A 14,657-nucleotide genomic window follows, 5' to 3' on the forward strand; every position below is an offset into this window, starting at 1 on the left:
TGTTTCTTGTCCTGCCTCCAGGTGCTTTGGAGAATAGGTCGACCCCTTCGTCTTTGTAGCAGCCCCTTAGATATTGCTATCGTGTCATCCCTAGTTCTTCTTTTCTTTATGTGTCAGGTCCGCAGCCATCTTTTCTTTTGGGTCTTTGGCCTGCCACCCTTTCTCTTATTCTGCTATGCATTTTCCATTGTGGGAAAATAGGAGGGGGGATTGTATGGAGTTAGATGCTATGTAGCCATAACACAATTCTTTCTAGAAAGCCAAGGTCATCCTTTGTCTCTGCAACTCTGCACCTGACTGGAATTGGTTGGGTGGAAGCTGCCAACATGGCAGTGGAAGATTGGACCATGTGATGGGCTTGTGGGTGTGGGGGCAAGATCTTGAACTTTCAACTGGGTGGGGAAAACCGGGAAGCTTTCAGATTCGGGTTTTCCCAGATGTGCCAACATGGCTCTCTTAATAAATTGAAACTTTGAGCAATACTTTGCCTTGGATTCTGATTTACTTTTGGATGCTATTTGGAACCCTGACAGTATGGTTTATTAAGCTAGCCCACTTATCATCCGATTGTTTTCTGTCCCCCACATCTGACACAGATGTTGTTAATCCGATGATGTCTGAGATGGCAGGATTCTTCTAGTTCATGTCACTCTTGTGTCGGAGGCAGTCAAGTGAAGTATTAGGAGATCTTTGCCCAAGAACAGCTAGCGGTAAGCCAGGATTCACAACCTAGTATCCTATGTGAAAAGTGGCTCTCTAACCACTACACTATCCAGTTGGCGCAGAGAGTGAGAGAGACAGACATACAAGCATACAAACCAGGGGTGGGCTTCAAAGATTTCAGCAACAGGTTCTCTGCCCAGTTGCTGGGTGGGCGTGGCCATGGTGGGCGTGGCCTAGTCAGCCTCCTGCACCACTGCAGGGGGACCATTTTCGCCTTTCCCAGGCTCTGGAGGCTTTCCTCGAGTCTCTGGGGGGGCAAAAACTGCCTACCCCAGAGGCTCTCCGGAGGCCCCTCCCTGAGCCTCTACATGGGCCCTGCACTTAACTTGCATCCAAAACAGGTGGCATGGAGAATCCTGGGAGGGGAGGGGCAGGATGGGGTGGGTGGGGCCAGCCAGGGGTGGGATTTGGAGGTCGTCGAACCGGCCATAACGAACCGGCCAAACCTGGGAGAACTCACCCCTGATACAAACATACAAATTGGCCTTCTCTCAGCAATATTTCCCTGATCTTTCTGGGGTTTTTTCTGTTTTTGTTTTTTGAAGTTTAATAGACCATGTATAAAATGTTCCTGAACAAAAATAGTATATCCAGGGCCTCCTACCTAACCTTTCTACATGGATTGCATTCATACATAACGGATAAACCATTTTAAAATAAGACTTTTGTTGCACAAGCTGTGGAGGCATGGAATGCGAAGCCGTAATGGGTTCATGCATCATGCTGAGCTGAAGCCTGAGAGAATCATAATGTAGCAAAAATGTGTGAACCGGGCAATAGAATAAATACAACTGATATTTTGCATTATTTATCCTCTTTTCAAAAAGATAGACTCTATAAAATAATTCGGTTTCCTAACAGAGCAGGCTGGAAGGAAGGAAAGGCGTTGTGGCGTTCTCCTGCTCGGCAGTGTTTTGTGCAGAGTGGATGGGGCTGCATCAGCATTTAAAAAATGAAAAGTGGAAGCCTCCTAATGAGTTCTTTTGCCTGCAAGAATACAGAATCTATCTCAGCTCGCTCCCTTCTGATAATTAGGATTTGTATCTGGATCAAGTTAGAGACGGCCAGATATTCGTAATTCCTCAATAAAATTTTTGTGCACCAGAAATGTACAAATCAGTTTGAATTCTAAATCTATTTTTTTTTCTTTCTTCCCAACCATCCCTAAATCCTGTAAATAAAATTATGACTCCTGTTTTCTTATAGCATCTTTTTCTTTCCTCTCACTGTTGTCGGCTTCCAAGTTCACTTGTAGTTTCTGTGAAGTAGTTCGGATAAATCTCTTATGTTACAATTTGAAAGAGTAACCCACAACCTCTGTTCCATTTTTAAATGGCCACCCAATTGCATTTGTAAATTCAATGTGTCTATCTCTTATTATCTCAAGAGGGATTTGTTCATCTTCAGTAGTAACTCCTAGTTCTAGCAAAGTGTTAAAAAATTCAAGCCCTTCACAGGTCCATAAATCAGATATTTTCTTTAAAGTAGACATCTTGTGCTTCAATAATAAACCTTCAGGGTTTTGTTTTACAACTGATAATAAGACAGCTTTTCCACCAAGTGGTTCTTTCTATTGACCTTTTCAAAAAAGAAATGTTATTTCTTTCCATTTAAATATTTTTAATCTTTCCAACCTTCATTTTTCTGCAAGACAAGCAAAAGTCAATAAAATTCTCAGACATTTCTAAATAACAAACACCACCAAAGAGAAACACTTAACCGTATTTTTCGGAGTATAAGACGCACCCTTTTCCCGCAAAAAAGAGGGTGAAAATCTGGGTGCGTCTTATACACTGAACACAGCATTTTTGGCCTCCCGAAACCCCGCACCCTTTGCAAAAATGGACGTGCAGAGGGTTTGGGAGGCCTGCAAAGTATTCCTGAAGGCTGGGGAGGGCAAAAATGAGCAAAAAAATTGGCCATTTTTTGCTCACTTTTGTCCCTCCCAGCCCCCAGGAGCACTCTATAAGCCTCCTAAAGGCTATGCATGCTCCTTTTTTTGACAAAAAACGGCCCATTTTGGGGAGGTCTGCAGAGTGTGAAAACTTTTTTTTTAATTTGCCTCTTCAGAATCTTGGTGCGTCTTGGAGGGAGGACCCAACGTCGCGACGATACGGATGTGCGGTCTCGATGCTCCGAGACCGCAGCTGATACTTTTGCCGCTGGGTGGTCCAATTGGACCTAAACCATCCCGCAGAGACGGTGAACAGGAAGACTACGTCTTGCTGATCTCAGGGACATCGCAAAGTCCCTGATCGATCCAAGAGAAGTTCTTCAAGACGGCGACAAAAAGTCCAGCCACCAGGCTGATGAAGTCGGGGTGGCTCCAAAATGGAAGGATACAGAAAGAGAAAGTGTTTCCAGCTGGTGAGGAATTTTTACCGTTTTAAAAGAGATTGCCTATAAAAAACTTAAAGTTAATTTAAATTTGAAAACAGAAGAAATAAGCGGCGGAATTAAGCTTTGAATGGTTTTGGACAGTGGCTTATATTACTTTTTAAATGTTATTTTCATGGATGGAATTTATGCAAGCCTTTTAAACTGAATGGATTAAGTTTTCTTCTTCTTTTTTATTATTATTTTTTGCAACCTATGGATTAAAATTCTCCTTCTTCATTACTGTGTGTGTTTTTCCCTTTTTCTTCTCTATTTCATTCAAGAATTTGACTTTTTTTAAAACTTGGAATAAAAAAAGATACAAAAAGCAACAAAGAAAATTGTAACAACAGAGGGGAAGACGACACTGCTACTCGGAGGCTGGAGGTTTGTGTATTGGAAACAAAACACTTTTACTTTCCTCACTGATTATTCTGGTTTGGCACTTCAAGGTCTCACTGTTTTGTCTATAGAGAGTGATAAGAAGAAAAGCATATAGATGTTCCTTTGAAGTATATCTTTAACCAGAGAAAAGTGAAAATAAGACTTTATTGTGAATTTATGCTTAATCTTCTAAAAACCTTCCAAGCCAGAGCAGCAGTGTTTGTCAGCTGGAGATAATGGCGCAATCTCAACAGCAGAAAGAAACTTTAAGTTTGCAAAAGATATTGTTAGAAATTCAGAAATTATCAAACACATTTGAGAGGACGGAGAAGAAGTTGGAAAATCTAGAGCATCTAACAGTAAAATATGATGAAGAAGTTGGAGATGTTTATCAAGTGGAAAAAGTGGAGGTTAGAGTCCTAAAAACCGAAGAGAAAAATGACTAGAAAGAAATTAAATCCACTGATATCTATGGTGATTGGTTTGTCTCTGGAAATGGAAAGAGTGGAATGCGGAAAGAGGAATTAAATGGAGGGGAACTCTACCCCAGATGGCAAGATACAGAAGAAGAAAAAATAAAAGAATTTATGGATTTAAAGAGAGAAATTTTGTTAGCAACATCGTTGAAAACACCACTGACAATTAAAGATAAGCTGATTAAGGAAACTGAAGAAGGGCATAGAAATTACATGAGAGACTTAATAAGCAATGAGTTGCAAAGAAGAATCCATACAAATTTGATTAAGGAGATGATTAGAGGACTGATACCACAAATGGCAGAAGACATGAGATTGTTTGACATGAGCATTTGATAAGGTAGATCATAACCTACTACTAGATAAAGTAGAAGAATGTGGGTTGGACAACATCGCCACCAGATGGATTTGTAACTGGCTTACCAACCGCACTCAAGTGTAGTCCTCAATGGAACTGCATCTACATAGAGGGAGGTATGCAGTGGAGTACCCCAAGGCTCAGTTTTCGGCCCAGTAGTCTTCAAAATCTTCATCAATGATTTGGATGAGGGAATAAATGGGGAACTCATCAAATTTGCAGATGACACCAAGCTGGAAGGAATACCCAACACTCCAGAAGACAGGCTTAAGATACAGAAGGATCTTGACAAACTTGAACATTCTAGCACTATCTAACAAAATGAAATTCAATGGTGAAAAGAGTAAGGTTCTACATTTAGGCAACAAAAACGAAATGCACAGGTACAGTATAGCTGGTACCTTGCTCAACAGTAGTAACTGTGAGAGGGATCTTGGAGTCCTAGTGGTCAACCATTTAAATAGGAGCCAGCCGTGTGCAGCAGTTGCCAAAAAAGCCAACACAGTTCTAGGCTGCATCAACAGAGGGATAGAATCAAGATCATGTGAAGTGTTAATACCACTTTATAATGCCTTGGTAAGGCCACACTTGGAATACTGCATTCAGTTCTGGTCGCCACGATGTAAAAAAGATGTGGAGACTCTAGAAAGAGTGCAGAGAAGAGCAACTAAGGATTAGGGGACTGGAGACTAAAACATATGAGGAATAGTTGCAGGAACTGGGTATGTCTAGTTTAATAGAAAGAAGGGCTAGGGAAGACATGATAGCAGTGTTCCAATATCTCAGGAGTTGGCACAAAGAAGAGGGAGTCAAACTATTCTCCAAGGCACCTGAAGGTAGAACAAGAAGCAATGGGTGGAAACTAATCAAGGAGAGAAGCAACTTAGAACTGAGGAGAAACTTCCTGACAGTTAGAACAATTAATCAGTGGAACAGCTTGCCTCCAGAAGTTGTGAATGCCTCAACACTGGAAGTCTTTAAGAAGATGTTGGATAGCTATTTGTCTGAAACACTATAGGGTTTCCTGCCTAGGCAGGGGGTTGGACTAGAAGACCTCCAAGGTCCCTTCCAACTCTGCTATTGTATTGTATTGTATTGCTACTGGAAAGATGCATGTTGATAGATGAAAGGGTATAATCTAAAACTAGTTAAACTTAGTGAAATTTAGTGACAATAGATATAGTTAAATAAATAATTGATAATGATAATAATGTATACATATATATTGCTATGATAATTAATAATTGGATATGAATATTGAATGATACTTATGAAAGGAAGATTAGAATTTTTTTGGTTATATATAAAGGTTAATAAAAAAGAACTAAGTTAAATTTAGTTAAGTTTTGTTTATTAGGGGAAAAATGTTATGATAAAGGACACAGTCAAATAAAGGAGGGATAATGATAACAACACATATATATATATGCATGGGTACAACAAAAGGAAAGTGGATGTAAATTGTAAACAGTGATTTGGAAAGGAGGATTAGAAACTTTTGTTACTAAATATTATGGATGTTTAGCCAGAATAGACCATAAGGATTCAGTGTTATTGGAGGATATTAGAAATAGCAAATGAAATGCCAGTATGTGGTTATGTTTTAAATCTTGATATATTTTATGATGAAGGACGTTTAAACAATTATAGTCAAATGAAAATGGAGGTATGATGATGGTAATATGTATAAATATATCTGAGTTAAAATACTTGAGTTAATATGAATTATGGTTGGTGACTGTGGAAGAGATGCACAAAAGTCTTTTGTAACCAACTGATACACTTTCTACAGTATGTAAAGAAGGAGGATTCTTTGTGTTGTGTCTGTTTTGAAAATTAAAAAAAAAATTTTTTTTAAGAATCTTGGTGCATCTTATATTCCGGTGCATCTTATACTCCGAAAAATACGGTACCTATATCTGAAGAAAGTCTTTTTTTTTTTTAACTGAAGACGAAATTATAATCCGAAACTGTGTTTTCCAATCTTGGCAACTTTAAGATATGTGGATTTCAACATACCTGAAATTTTCAATGCAGCCTGGGGAATTCTGGGAGTTGAAGTCCTCATATCTTAAAGTTGCTAAGGCTGAGAAACAGCCAGGGGTGGGATTCAGCCGGTTTGGACTAGTTCGGGAGAACCGATAGCTCCAACGGATCACCCACCCACCCCTGCGCTTTACTTACCTATATATTCTCAGCTGATTCGCGCAGCAGAGCAGATTGCCGCGGCTCAACTGTGTTACTTCCCAGAAGTAACGTGGAAGGTAAGTTTTGTTAAAACTGCGCACGAGTGTGTGCGCAAAGCATGCGATCACCGAAATCATTGGTTGTTAAACCAGCGGGATCGTACCATTGGCTGCAACCCCTCACTTTCTTCTTTTAACCACAGTGTTATAAGCCAAGATTTTATAAGGTTGTATTTGGAAATCCCACAGAATTTTAACCAGTTTGGTGTAATGGTTTAGGCTTCAGACTAGAAACAAAGAGACTGTGAATTTATTCCAGACACTAAACTAGCTGGATGATCTTGGGCCGATCACTTTCTCCTTGCCCTAGGAAGTAGACAATGTCAAATCCCTTCCGGAAAACTTTGCCAAGAAAACTGCAGGGGTTTGTCCAGGTAGCCTCCAAGAATCAGACATAATTGAATGGAAGAAAATTATGCTCACGTAGCCCAGTGTAGGAATAATTTTGATATTGGATTTGTTTCAAGGCTCAGAATAACGTCCCTTTCAAATACAGGTGGGCTTACTCAGACAGAAGCTGGACAGCTTACAAAAGTCGAAATATGAGATGGCTCAAAATTACGATGCCCAGCTCCAAGCCTTGAAAATTCAAGTAAGGAAAAAGTCAGATTCCTATTTTACAGTGCTTGAAATATTCCAAGGTTAGTTTAGTGATTTGGAAAAATTATTACCTAATTTTACCCATCCTAAGGGATTTTTATTCGTGGAATGAAAGAGGTCATGATGGAATCCTCATTAGCATTTGGGTTCATAATTTCCTACTCACCAAAATGTCGGCTAAATTTATTCTTCCCCCCCCTCCAAAATTGGACTGAACTGTTTTTATCTATGGAGACTTGGTTTGATTAATTCAGGGGTTCCCAACCAGGAGCGCGAGATGATATTCCAGGGGCTGCGAAAACTTGGGTTTAGAAGTTTCAAAATTATAGTGTATAAGTATAATTATATATCTATAATTATTTTTTAAGAGGTGCGAGAATATATCACGTGGTCTAGGGGCTCAGGGTATAGAAAAGGTTGGGAACCTCTGGATTAATTGTTAATTATGGACCACAGCTGGGATTCACCCCAGCCTGTTCAGATAAAACCAATCAAGCCACAGTCTGAAGCCAGTCACTTCGTTCTTGAAGCTCAAGTGCTCAAATAGATGAAGTGTGGAATGAGATTGTGTGAACGCAGGGTTTGTTCTGGAAAGCAATCCACCTACAATCCATATTTGGATTGTGCTTTAGGAAACAAGTATATACGTTCACCACGTTCCTCCATTTGCCTGAACATTTTGGTGGCTGACATAACAACCCTTGAAAGGCAGCATCTAATTTTGTCCATTAAAATCCAGCCATTCCCATTCAACACTTGGAGTGTAAGGAATAGAGACAATGTTCTTTTGATAGGGTATCTGGGAGTACGAAGTGCTGCACTGGTAGTCCTTGACTTACAACCATTCGCTTAGTGACTATTTGAAGTTACAACGAGATTGAAAAAAATGACTTCTTACACGGTCACATGTTCAAAATTGAAACACTTGGCAACTGACTTGTATTTATGACAGTTGCAGAGTCCCTGGGGTCATGTGATCACCTTTTGCGACCTTCTAACAAGCAAAATCTGGGGAAGCCAGATTCCCTTAACAACCGTGATCTAGCTTAACGACTGCAATGATTCGCTTGCCAACTGTGGCAAGAAAGGTCATCAAATGGGGGAAAACTCACTTAACTTTCTCACTTAGCCATGGAAACTTGCAACTCAATTGTGGTCGTAAGTCGAGGACTACGTGATTGTATTTTTCTCTCTCTCTCCAGCTGTATGCAATTCTTTTGCTTTCCCGGAATGATCAGTAGCCATCTGAACAATGTATTTCCTGTGCCCTTTTGAGTGTAACCTGCCAGTGCTTGCACTCATTTTCTTTGACCCAGAATGTCATATTTAATGATCGTATTCTTAGACCCATACAGTATATGGCAAGACCAAATGATATATTTTACACAAGAGCCTCACTTAATACATAGGACTTTTTTATTGGTCCGAGTTGTTTAGCTGCAAGTTTAGAATTGGGAGCAGAGTATTCAGGTAAGGGCATGAATGATTCTGTTTGAAAATAATTCTTTGTGATCTAGATTATTTTTTTAACGTTTTTTCCCCCAATGCTACGCTTTATCACCTAGGGCAGGGGACGGCAACCTTAAACACGCTAAAGAGCCACAAAGATCCTAACCGGAAGCCCCCCGTTCAATTCTGAAGCCGTCAGGAAGTCCGATTCCCCCACCATAGAGTCTCCTCCTAGTGTAGCGTCCTTTTTTCTCTCCTGACCAGAAGTCCGGTTCCCTCACGATAGAGTCTCCTCCTAGCATGGCATCCTTTTTCCTCTACTTGTCCTAACCAGAAGCCCTATCCATTGTGGAGCCGACTGGCAACAGGGAGCCACAGCAGAGGGATAAAAGAGCCACATGCGGCTCCAGAGCCGCAAGTTGCTGACCCCTGACCTAGGTCCATGATGGCGAACCTATGGCATGTGTGCCGGAAGTGGCACGCAGAGCCATCTCTTCGGGTACACCAGCCATCGCCCATTGCTCTTCCGGGTTCTGGCACGTCAGCTGGACGCGGGAGCACCAGAAACTGGAAGAGCAGCTCCCTAGCGCTCATGCGCACACCGGGAAGCTGAGCTTCTGGTTTCTGGTCTTTGTGCATGCATGCGTACCAGAAACCAGAAGACCAGGTGACCAGCGCACATGTGCACACCGGAAACCGGAAGCTCAGCTTCTTAGAGGGGGCATGCGTGCCGGAAAACTGCTGTTTCGGTTTCTGGTACGCCCACGCGCACACGCTCCCATTTCAGCACTTGGTGCCGAAAAGTTTCACCAACACTGATCTAGGGAAGCCATTATTAGCTCTCTTAAAGATTAGTTTATGCTCGTTAACTTTTTGATTTTGAAGAAAGATTAAGCCTGCCTGCAGAAGATGGCGCTAAATTAATACAAAACAGTTCCTACAAATGCTAGATAGAAATGCTTTTACCCAGAGGGTACAATAAACCAAATAAACATTGTTTAGTCATGCAGTTAATCGATACCACAAACTGTGTGAAAGTTCACCTGTGTTCAGTCTTAAGTGCTTAGTTGTAATAGCTGGTACAATTTTTAAAAAAAGAAGAAGAAGCCTGGCTAATTATAATATTCAATCTTCACTGCCTTAGCCCATCCTGCCGTCAGTTTTTAAGAAAGAAATAATATATCCTTGCCATTCATTTATTTTCAGTTTGCTAAGCTGACACAAAGCTATGAAAAGTTACAGTTGCACCAATTAAAGCAAAACGAAACTCACAGCGTGGAGAAATGCACGGAAAACCAAGAAGCCCCTTTCCAGATGAACAGCTTAAACCAGAAGTTGGAGGTAAGGATCTCTTATTTGAAGTAGTGCTTCTTTCGCGAACCTTGTTGTACTCCAAGATCAAGAGAGGGGACAGGAAGGGAAAATATTATTATTTGCCTTTGGAGACCTGCACAAGTCAGTCTCCTTTCACCTTTAATCAGGTGGGGAATTCTTCAGATATGCCATGGGAAAAATTGGTTTTAGCTTTTGTTTATTTTGTTTGGTTTGTAGACTCAGAAAGTCAGGGGATGTTTCATATACCGTATTTTTCAGAGTATAAGACGCTCCGGAGTATAAGATGCGCCTCAGTTTTTGGGGAGGAAAATAAGAAAAAAAATCTGCTTCTGCCTACCAGCATACATGATATTCAGCTGACACATGGTAACAAAGTCAGCCAATGAGGGCTATTAAGACTCTGAAATGTGCTGTGTGAGCAACGACAGGAAGGAGCCTGGCTTAGCCAGGAACTGAAAGTGAAACTGCTTGTGTCTTGCTTGTATTTACTGCTACCTTGGAAAACCTGCTTTTGGTAATGAATTGTATATTATTATTATTTTGAATCCTGCTGAATCAGTTACTGTGCTTTCTGAATGCGATTGCTGCTGCAAACTCTGACCAGCCAGGTCAGCTTCAGCTTATTGCAGCCTGATTCAGCAGAGCTGATTGGTGGGTGGATCGGACTGCCGGAATACCCCCAATCAGCTGTTCCAGGCTGCAGGGATTGCCACAAACCGTCGCTGCCTCCATGCCTCGCCTTTTCGGCCTCTGGTGGGCGTGGGTCGGGCTACATTCAGTGTATAAGACGCGCCCAAATTTTCACCCTCTTTTTTTTGGGGTGGGAAAGGATCTTTTACTCCAAAAAATATGGTAATTTTGATGGCAAACTGAGGGGCAAATGACATGGTTTTTTGTCATTTGTTATCTAACATAGTTACTTTGCATTTTAATTTGATGTATTTTTTCTCTTTTAAAATGATGGCCAGATTTATTAGCATTTAACATTCCTAAACTGATAAGCAAGCTGCAGACTAGCTCCAGATAAGAAAAGTTTGTTTGTACAACCTGGGATCTCTTTCGTGAATGCTATAAATATCCTTTTTCCTTACCATTACACCCCTTCTGACGGCAGACCTCATTTTAATGAACATGTGTGGTATTATGAGAGGCAAATATGTAACATGCTTGATTACATGTAACTGATTTCCTATGAAAAGGGGAAGTTACTTTTATTCTGTCCAATCAACTTTTCTCTTGCATTTTCTTTGTTGTGTTAACTATAAAAAGGAGAGGAACATGGAGCTCGAGGTTCTCTTTTCCTTTTACATAGAGAGACCCCACTTTATCAGGGTACCCTAATAAAATGCTTTTAAATGATCTTCAGACTCAATTGCTTATTGGGAGGGTAAACTGAGGCACAACCTAGAGACAGATTTGGCTTTCCAAATAAAAAGGATAAGGAACTGATTTGTGTCACAGGAAATTGACATAGGAAGGTCTGCTTCTCCCACCTGTTCTGATTGCCCCTTTCATGGCAAGCCACAGGATGGAGTAGAACAAGGGAGACACATGACATCGGGTGTACCATGACATCATACCGTGGCATTTGGTCACCACACTATAAAAAAAGATGTGGAGACTCTAGAAAGAGTGCAGAGAAGAGCAACCAAGACGATTAGGGGACTGGAGATTAAAACCTATGAAGAACAGTTACAGGAACTGGGCATGGCTAGTCTAGTGAAGAGAAGGACCAGGGGAGACATGATAACAGCCTTCCAATATTTGAGGGGCTGCCACAGAGAGGAGGGGGTCAAGATATTTTCCAAAGCACCTGAAGGCCAGACAAGGAATACTGGGTGGAAACGAAGCAAGGAGAGTTTCAACCTAGAAATAAGGAGAAATTTTCTGACAGTGAGAACAATCAACCAATGGAACTTGCTTTCAGAAGTTGTGGGAGCTTCATCAGTGGAGACTTTCAAGAAGAGACTGGATTGCCATCTATCAGAAATGGTGTAGGGTCTCCTGCTTGGGCAGGCGGTTGGATTAGATGACTTACACGGTCCCTTCCAACTCTTAATCTGTATCATTTGGACAATGATATCATGAAGCACATTATTGTAGCATCTGTCAGACACCTGTGGTCCTGTCTGATAACTTAAAAGCACACCAAGATATGACAAGGACAGGGACTTAGACATAGCTATTTTTGGGAAAGGGGAAGGAGACCTCTCAGCTGCCAGTTTTAAGTTGGGAACAACAGATTTATAGACTACCAATGCAGCAGAATTCAGGGTTGACACGAGGGGTCTCTTGGTGCTCTCTGAACTTGCTCGTTTTCTTGCAGACGTTTTATTACCCAAACTAGGTAACATCATCAGTGCCAGTAAGGAGTGGGGTGTACTCCCGCTTCTTACTAGAAACGCCTTACCGGCACTGATGATGCTACCTAGTTTGGATAATGAAACATCTGCAAGAAAGCAACTAAGCTCAAAGAGCACCAGGGACCCCTTCAAATTTATATAACCCGAGTATATAAAAGATTGCTTGATACATTATTTGGGTGTCTGTAGTTTGGAGGGAGAGATTCTATCAACAGATTCTAAGCACAGGGAGACATTGATGAGTGTTGCTCACCGAGCTTCTTCATCCAGGAGTGTTTAATTGCTAATTTGCCGCTGGGTCGACTGCTGGAGCCGTCCTTGTGTCAAGAGAATCTGCATTTTGCCAACGCAAAAATGTACACGTTTCCCCAGAGCTGCTTCCAAAGACAATGATTTCAGAAGGCAGCGCATGTATTTCTCTTCTCCGTGGCAGAAAGAGCTGAAGGAAATGCCCTTTTCAAAGGCAGCCTTGTCTTTTATTCCGAGAGGGATGAAGGAATAGCTTTTGCATTTGTTCTTAGCTTGAAAGCCAAGCGGGGAAGAGCTGTTTACAAGGCTTCTGAGGAAGCCAGTGAAAAGTGCAATGCGCAGAAAAGAACGATAGAAAAACCCATTCAAGGGTGCGGTTTGAGTGTACTTGTCTTCTGCTAGAGAGATAAATGATTCTATTGTAGATTCATCAAACTTATTTGAGTTGTGATACCGGAGGAGGGTTCTGTGTGTTCCTTGGACAGCAGAGGTGACCAGCAAGCAAGTACTGGAGTGCATAACACCAGACATGTCACTGGAAGAAAAAAAATTCCACAAAACAGTGTCTCACTTATTTTGGCCATGTTATGCGGGGGAATTCATTGGAGAAAGCAATTGTGTTTGGGAGAGTTAGCGGTAAATGAAAACCAGGCTGCCAAAGAACACGGTGGCTGGACACCATCAAAGCTGACATCAGCCAGAGCATAGAACAACTCAAAGAAGTAGCACAAGATTGGAAGAGGTGGAGACGCCTGGACCAGAGAATTGCCAAAAATCAGAGACGACTGGATGGATAACATCATCATCATCATCCTTCCCCTGCCCATCATTATCCCTGCTGGATGTGGGTGTGGTAGTTTCTGGAATGATGTATTGTGGGAATTGGTCATTGTGTTGTGGCCCGCCGGTGGCCTGCAGAGCTGGCAGCAGAGTCGGACAGTGAGGAAGTGGGGGAGGAATATGGGCCAGTCCTGGAGTCTGGGGAAGGCTCGGACGAGGACTCTGCATCAGAGGCAAAGATGGGGCCAAGGCCATCTGAGAGTTGGGTGCTGCCTCCGGAGCCTCCAGAGTCGGACATCAGCGAGGAGGAACAGGAGAAGCCTGTTCCCAGTGCGCACATGCGCAGAGCTGCCAGAAGGCAAGAACAGTTAAGACAAAAGGGACGACTCGGGAGTAAGGGTTGGAGGAGTGGCCCCTCCCATAAGACCTAAAGGAGGAGCAAAGGCACGTGAGCCTTTGCAGGAAGCAACTTGGTTCGTTCTAGTCAGTTTAAATTCTGAAGCTCCGTTTTGACTCTTTGCTCTGTGTGGCCTTGCAAGCTAATTGCCAGTTAGATCTTTGGCAGTGTTTCAAGGAAGATAAAGGTGGGTACTTATCAGTCCTATTCCGAAGGACTATGATAGACTGCTGTCAGACTCTTTACAAACTATTTGTGACTCATTACGTGCTGTGAATGAATATAATTCACAGTCTTTGAAATAAAAGGAGGGCTTTGGTGACTAAGCGTGTGCTTTTTACTGTATCCGGAAGCCTAGGTTGGAACACATTGGAGATGCCTTTTGAACTCCATTTGACGGGTATGTCAACCACCGTGGCTCTCTGTGTCACTGTCTCAACACACTGATAGCAATAGCACTTAGGCTTATATACTGCTTTACAGTGTTTTACAGCCCTCTCTAAGCAATTTACAGAGTCAGTCAATTGCCCCAAACAATCTGGCTTCTCATTTTACCCACCTCGGAAAGATGGAAGGCTGAGTGTCAGTGTTCCAAATATCATACAGAATTAAATCAGAGTCCAAGGCAGAGCTATCCTTAAAGTTCCAATTTAATAAGACAGACATGTTGGCACATCTGTGGAAATCCCAATTCTAAAGAGCTTCCTGGGATTCCACCCAGTTGAAAGTTCATGATTTTATGCCCACACCCATAAATCCATCACATGGTCCAATCTTCTTCTTCCACGCTGGCATCTCCACCCAGCTGGTTCCGGTCAGATGCAGAGGTGCGGAGACAAAAGATGACCTTGGGCTTCTAGGAAAGAATGACAACAACACATTCCACAATTCTACTCCTTTCTATTCCCCGCTCCCCACTAC

General features: G+C 41.9%; 1 protein-coding gene across 2 annotated transcripts in view; it reads left to right on the top strand.

Annotated features, from left to right (window-relative positions):
• Positions 1–14,657, top strand: part of DEUP1 (deuterosome assembly protein 1) — a 76,271-nt gene that overhangs the window by 15,090 nt on the left and 46,524 nt on the right. For both annotated transcript variants that reach the window (XM_081950701.1, XM_081950700.1), the window contains exons 4-5: positions 7,060–7,155; positions 9,819–9,953. In XM_081950701.1, the coding sequence (XP_081806827.1) occupies positions 7,060–7,155; positions 9,819–9,953 (231 nt within the window). The remainder of the gene's footprint in view (positions 1–7,059; positions 7,156–9,818; positions 9,954–14,657) is intronic.

This window comes from Natrix helvetica, assembly GCF_964273705.1.
Source record: "Natrix helvetica genome assembly, chromosome: 4".
NCBI lineage: Eukaryota > Metazoa > Chordata > Lepidosauria > Squamata > Natricidae > Natrix > Natrix helvetica.